The sequence below is a fragment of the Sorghum bicolor genome, chromosome 5 (genome assembly GCF_000003195.3).
Source record: "Sorghum bicolor cultivar BTx623 chromosome 5, Sorghum_bicolor_NCBIv3, whole genome shotgun sequence".
NCBI classification, from domain to species: Eukaryota; Viridiplantae; Streptophyta; class Magnoliopsida; order Poales; family Poaceae; genus Sorghum; species Sorghum bicolor.
In genome coordinates this window covers 65,017,834-65,025,139 of record NC_012874.2, presented here as the reverse complement: position 1 = coordinate 65,025,139, position 7,306 = coordinate 65,017,834, and the positions used below count along the sequence as shown (strand labels likewise).

The 7,306-nt window shown below is 44.8% G+C and overlaps 1 protein-coding gene across 1 annotated transcript; it reads right to left on the bottom strand.

Annotated features, from left to right (window-relative positions):
- LOC8071998 (F-box only protein 7) lies at positions 523-3,100 on the bottom strand. Its single transcript, XM_002449731.2, has 4 exons — positions 1,837-3,100; positions 1,251-1,306; positions 1,048-1,128; positions 523-636 (listed from the first exon to the last, which is right to left on the bottom strand). Exons 1-4 carry the CDS (start codon positions 3,098-3,100, stop codon positions 523-525), a joined length of 1,515 nt encoding a protein of 504 aa, XP_002449776.2.

The following is a 7,306-nucleotide window of genomic DNA, read 5'->3' as shown; positions in this document are numbered from 1 at the left end:
AGTTCTGTGCGACCGCGACACTAACAAATGTTCCAAATTATGAATATGCCCTACTGGACAGCCAGATCTAGTATAGATAACCCCTAAAAAATGGTATGTTCCTCATCCCATTGAGTTAGTTCATCAAACAACTACAAAGTGGGCAACGTCAATCAAAGCTATGAACAGGACAGGCAGCCAGGTTAAATAGAAATAACCTTTCTTGACGATCTCCATGACCATTATAAGCTATAGCCTCATCTGTTTGGGATAACTGAGTGGAATTCCCTGTGTTAGTACTTGTATTTTTCACGAATCATCTGATGAAACAATAGTAACAGGACTGTAACGAACTCCATTTTGTCACAATTTACTTCTATTTTTAGTTGTGCCAACAAATGAAACACTAAAATCTACAGATCGATGGCCTTGGTACTGTCATTTGGGAAAAATGTGAAAATAGCAGAAATAACTTTATCTACATCTTTATCTTTACCTGTATAATGTCCCCTGTTTCTTGATCTCCTCTGCAACTGATGACTTCTAACCATGTTTCTCAACAGTATTGCTGGCAGGATTAACATCTTCAATATCATCAGCACTGATCCACTTAGCAGCTAATCCTGGATCTTCAGCCATGCATTTCTTTAATTCTGTCTGCAAACATGGTTACCATATACAATATGAGCAAACAGCTGTATAACTTGACCTAAACTGCATAGTCTGTTACTAATATATAAGCTATCAGTGCAAGAATTCAGCTAAGAAATAAATGCCAAATCGAACTCATATGGTGTCAGTTAAAATTAACATACCTCAGTATTAGATATATCTGCAGGTAGAGTCTTCATCTTCTCCTTAATGCTTTCAAGAACCTAACGTCCTTTCTCAGGTAATGACTTAGGCCCTACTCCACTCAAAGGTGCATAGGACAACCATTTTAATGCCTCACTGCTCTTGTTGAAGCAGATCATGTCTTCCTGTTCTGAATCTTCACAAAATGTCAACCCATCCAGAGAATCATCACCCTCTAATGCTTCATCACAGAGTTTCTGATCCAATACTGACTGAAGCTGTGGCGGCCGGCAGGATTGCCTTTGGGTGCCTACTGCAGATGTGTGACAATAGCAAACCAGCATCCACGAACTTCTTACAATCACAAAGGGGACAAAAATAGAACCACCAGGACTTGAGTTCCTGACAAAGCTCTGCACATCAGACATGGTGAACCATGCGACCGATCAACCATGTGGCAGCACATTGAAACAGACCTGAAGGAAGCTGTCATATTGCCCCTCACCACTCATGGAGTCCCAGTAATATATCACTGGCCAGCATAAGGATATTGTTGATCAGCTCGTGGAACTCAATGGTCAGCAAAACCATCCTGATGTCGTGGTTGTCCCCACTAATGGACCCAGGTGGGATGCAGTCTTGCTGGCCATTGGGTTCCTTCATTTCCAGCGCGGAGCAGAATATCCAGGCTCATGAAATGACTACATCTCCAGATATATTCTCTAGGCCATAAAACAACTAACAACCGTCTTCAAATATTTGCTTTAACATATATTACAATACAACTATTTGGACTGGCAAAATAAATTGATATATTAATTTACAATCGAAGTTATCTAGAGTTCTAGACAATACTTATAAGATTAATGGACACAACTATAGGAAAAAGCCAATAACAGCAATTATTCAGATAAAAAGTACAGCAGTTTTTGCAAGCATCCTCCACTAGCTAGAACAGGGATGGTTGAATCCAGATAGGAGATGGCCAATTCAGCCATGGGTAAGTAGTCGGTGAGACATCAATAAGCTTCGACATGCTGTGCTCTGCCATACTCCAAATACCAATTTCTCGGCGGTTAAGCTTGTTATAATTCACATACTCTGTGGAGTCGTCGGTCATGTAAACACAATTCGGCTCTAACCCAGGAAAATCCTTTACCGGTAGACACATAGAGCCATTGAAGCCAAGAAACAATGCATATTCCGGCAGGCTCTTGATCAGCTCCGCCCTCTGTCGATGCAGGTCAATCTTGTACAGCTGCAACTCAATGGTGTTGTGCTCCAGACACGGGTCCATACCCCTTTCGCCGTCGTCCACATAGTCCGGTGGAAAGTACACCGGCGTCAACGAGTTGATGTACTTCTTTTTCCTCCAAACTTGCAAAATGTCACCGGCGGCCGGCGTCTCGACTAGATATTTGGTCGAGTTGACTGAGTTCGGCAAGTAGTTGAGGACCTTACGTGCCACCGGCGAAGGCCCGTTAAGCTCCAAGCTGTACATGGAGGCATCTAACCGGAGCAGGTAGAACAAGCCATGAGCGGCACTGTAAATGGCGTCACGGTAGCCGTACCTCGACGGGAGACCGGTGTCGTCGTCGCTGACCGGTGCGACCCAAGTCCACCGGTCGTCGCCGAGCCTGGCGAAGGAGACCTCGCCCCGCGGCATGTGCAGGAGCAGCACGACGCAGGCGCGGCCCGCGGACGGGCTGGCCGAGAGCACGACGCGGAAGTACATGCACCCGTGCGCCTCGTCCACCGGCAGGATGGTGGGCTCCGTGTCCACCTCGAACCGGCTGTTGCTGCAATTGTACTCCGGCAGATTCTCGTAGACGAGGTACGCGGGGTCGCCATCCTCGTCCGTGCCGCGCTCGACGTGGTGGAGCGCGGTGATGGGCGGCAGCGCGACGTGGTCGCCGGTGACGGGGTTGAGGAGGTGCAGGTCGGAGGCCTCGTCGGCGGTGATCAGCCAGCCGTGGCCGGAGCCCAGCAGGGGCCGGCGGTCGAGTGGGGCCAGAGGGAAGGGGATCCGCAGCGTGGCGCCGGTGGACGGGCAGTGTAGAACAGCGGCGCCGGGGTTGACTGCGTCGGAAGCGTAGAGCAGACAGGGCGGCTGCCTCGGCGATGGGAGGCGCAGCCGCCGGAACGCGACGTACGCAGCGTGCCACGATGCGCATACGGCGCCCGAGCGGATGGTGTCCGCCACGTGCAGTGAACCAAGGACGCTTACCAGCAGATCCTCCGGCAAGCGGGACCAGTCGCGGTCGCGGCCGGTGACCGTGTCGGCGACAAGGCCGTAGCCAGATCTGCTGTCCGTTGCTGTTTCCATATCGTGGGGATTGGGGAGTGCCGGGCTAACCGGTTCAGAGAGACAATCATCATCATCAGAGCTAAAAAGGGCGAACCTGGTAAACGAGTTGGGCTTTATGGAACAGTCCTGTTCGATTTGCATCCGACCTCTCTAGCGAGTTGCCAGGCTGCGGTGCCCATATATCTAAGGACTGCGGCTCACTTCCTTCCGTATGCATTCCCTTCTCTTCGGCACGTGCGAGACGGGGGCGGTAGCGACGGGTGACAAATAGTCTGTTGGCTTATTAAAAAGTCATGGCTGATAGTATTGTTTGCTAATTTATTAAAGAGAAAAACATTGCTGGCTGACAAAAAAAAGTACGGCTTATAAGACAAGTGAACGAAGAGGAAGACGGCTACTGGCAAGCACATCAGAGGCCGCCGACGACTCTAGTCTCATCTCGAGAGGAAACATGCTGGCAATGACATCGTTGGAGGCTTCAGGAAGCTCGAGTCAGAGGAGGATCGTCAGATCCTGATGAAGGTCGGAGGAGGGAAAGATCCTGAAGCTCAAGAAGGAGTTCATGGCGGCGAGCCAGGTGGGACTAGCTAGGGTTTCCCCTACCATGGTTCCCAGGGTGAAGGTGGCCTAGCCGGCCAGAAAGAACACGAGGAAGGTGCTGGTCAAGAGGTTGATGACCAAGGCACAGATTGACTTTATCAAGGCAATGGCCGCACATCCCTGGCCGACCAGGAACCTCACTGAAGACCAGCTAGGAGCTGGCCAAGCATCCAAGAGTTTCCTAGACAACTGCCACGAAAACATGCTTGTCAGGAACAAAATGCTTGCCTACCATGAGGCCCTCGTCGACCAGCACGAATAATTTGGCTGCATGGTGGACGAATCGAGGTCAGGTCATCGACGACAAAGGCGACGATATGGTGAGGAACTAAAAGTCCGCAATCAGCTCCAAAAAATTTTTCACCCATCTCATCGAATCTTTGAATATATACATAGAGCATTAAATATAGACAAAAAATTAATTATATAGTTTAGTTGTAAAATCATGAAACGAATCTTTTAAGCCTAATTAGTACATGATTAGCCATAATTATAGATTAGTGAGACTTAATAAATTTATCTCGCAGTTTTCAGACAAGCTATGTAATTTATTTTTTATTAGTATATGTTTAATATTTCAAATATGTACCGACATATCCAATGTGACACCCAAAAACTTTTCGTCTTGAAACTAAATAAGGCCTAAGCAAAACATTGTTGTGGAAAATAGTTTTTTCTATAGCAAACCATGAATGACTATTTATTGAAACTGTCAATTAAAAGTATATTGAGTATATGTAGTGTTTATATAAATTGACAAGTATGAAAACTATTCCATAATTTTTAGTGTGGGAGAGTGGCCTTACTCCATCGGTGCCGAAGATGCAATTTTAGAACACAGGTAGCTCAAACGATCTTTTTTTAGCATGGTAGCTCAAACGATCTAAGACAGCCTCTCCAAAAGCAATGAAATCACGAAAATCCTATATGGTTTTTCAACTTCTAAGGCCAGTCTCAGTGGAGATTTCACCAGGATGTCATACACATTTATTAGAGCGCCATGTCAGCAAAACTGCACTTTTTGCATGAAACGAAGAGGAGAGAGAAGAAAGTAGTTTCACCATGGTGAAACTCCGCTGGCGTTGTTTCCTACGCGGTGAAACACGATGAAATCCCCACTGAGGACTAAATCGTTTCACCATCTTACATGTGATCCAATCATTTTACAGTAATTAAATGCTTTGCCTAGCCTAGGAAACATCAAGGTGAAACTCATGCATTGTGGAGGTTGTTTCATTGTTCGTTTCATTGATGCTCTGTCAGCAGATTTGTTTTGGAAACAGTGCATTGAAACGGGCCATTGAGACTGGCCTAAACTAAAGCGGATTTGGCTTCATCGTCTTTTCATTTGATTTTGGTTTCATAATCTGTTTTGCATGTATACGTTGAGCAGGGTTTTTTATTAAACGTGTGAAGAAGTCCCAACAAAAGCCATACCAAAAGGGACTAAGTCTAACTAAATTTATACCATAAAATGACACTAAATAAATATCACTACTATATTCTTATTTTTGTAGTATATCTATTTGAAGTTATATATGTGATAGTACATCTAAAAAGTTTAGTCAAATTTAAGATAGTTTTTACTTTGGCCAAATCTAGAATGACATGTTTATAGGATAGAGATAGTACATGTTTTGGATTATATTTGTTTTTTAAATATTACTGTAGATGCACACACACTGATCACTTAGAGCATCTTCAACAGGAGACCTTAAATCAAAGCTCATACTCTTTAAGGCATATCTTTTTATCTATGTAAAGAGGTCACCTAAATCAAGGCCCTCATATACATTTCCAACATACACTGACATATAAGACACAACTCGTCATTTGGCCATATCCATGATCGTTCCAATCTACTAAACTATAGGGCCACAAGAGAGGAAGGGAGGAGCACGAGAGACAACATGGGAAGGGGGGGGGGGGGGGGGGCAGGGCGCAGGGGTCTAATCGACGGCACAACGAGAGGAGACATGGAAGGGTTGAGTGTCTTGTTAGGAGGAGATAAATATCCCAAAGTAAGTTGCTCCTAAAGTTCGACAACTCAAAGGCCTTTGACACTTTGTGATGGCTCTTCTCTTTTTTTTTTCTTTTTGAGAATTATGCTGTATAACATAGACGTCCACAACATATACGTGCACTCAGCCGTCAGCCCTATGAAAAAATGTGCACATTGAGGAAAAAACAGGGAAGCTTCTTAACTTTTTTTTGTATATATATGAACAGAAACAAAGTTACATATGTCCAGGGTACAAGGCTTATAAATCCCAAAATAAAAAGGCGGGTGAAGATCAGAAGCTGCTCTCTGGCCACACCGATACAGGACCAGCAATACTTGTCATGGCTCTTCTTGCTGGGTGTTGTTGATGCGTTCGACAAATTATCATGCATGGCCGTTCCTGTTGGACGTTCTCGATGTGTTCCTGCTGCACCAGGAAAATACTCAAAGCACACTTGCAGATCCTCATCGACAACGTCGAACGGAAGCTCCCGCCCTCCCTCGCCCACTCATGGCAAGAAGCTGGCACGCCTGCTAGCTAGCTGACGGCCTGCCGCGCCTCGCACCCTCCTTTACACACGCCTTCTTTTGGTTTGCTTTCAAGCAACACACTGCCACACTGGACAACAGACCCAAGACATCGCTCCACGAGCTGGATGGAGCTTTTTCCTGAACCTGTAGTGCACAGACCACCTGCTCATCCATTGCTCGTTTTCTCGACAAGTCTGCTGGCACATCCTCTTAGCTATTGGGAAGACCCTGCCACCCGCCGACGATTGCATCTCATTGCTTGACTGGAAGAGTCAACTGTGACGTTATGGATGGGTACACGACAACAGGGGATTGACTCGTTCTTCTCGCTTGTCTCTTGGGAGCTATGGAAAGAATGGAATACTCGGTGTTTCCAGGTCATTCGACACCAACTCGCCCATCTTCTCCAAACAAGCCAAGGGTGCTTGTACTCATAGATTATTTCAATATAGAGTTTCTTTTCAAATCGTGACTTCCTTTTTAATAAACATTGCCAAATTGAAACATAGTCATTATGTATAATGCATTTTATATCAATATATAAATTTTAGAAATCGCACAATGCACTTTATTTTTGGACGAAAATAGTTGTTTTAGCGTGCAATACAACCCCATGACGGATGTGTGGGCCCTACCCCTAGAAGGCTCCAATCTCACTTGTGAGAGCGCTAGGGGGCCATTTCCAAAGTTGTTATGTTATATTCATAAACTCTTCTACCTTAATACAACGATACAAAAGTCATTTGAGTATTCTACATAAAGAAATAAAAGTCACTAATTGTCATGTATATACTTCAATTCAGTTTCATTTTCATGCCTCTTCAACAATTCGGGTTCAGTTATATATTATATATATACAAGTATTAGGTTAAACATATCACAATTCCTTTTTTTGTAAAAAAAACAGAGAAATCCAATCTTTTATGATTGTTGCATGTTCTAAATATTTGCAAATGTGTGTACAAAAATTATTTTGAGAGACGTCTCGCTATTGACGGACACGTCGTCTACCACTAAAAGAATAGCATCGTCAAATTCTGAAATAAATCGAGAAAAATACGAGTACCCATGTCAAGTCCGGGACTTGATCA

Bases quoted from the DNA above. Each gene is read 5' to 3' on its own strand.
- LOC8071998 (XM_002449731.2), bottom strand. From the start codon at position 3,100: ATGGAAACAGCAACGGACAGCAGATCTGGCTACGGCCTTGTCGCCGAC. The intron at 1,307-1,836 runs GTATTTGGAGTA...TATGCTGGCCAG, and splicing joins GCTTAACCGCCGAGAAATTG to TGATATATTACTGGGACTCC. The intron at 1,129-1,250 runs GTCTGTTTCAAT...TGTGATTGTAAG, and splicing joins AATATGACAGCTTCCTTCAG to AAGTTCGTGGATGCTGGTTT.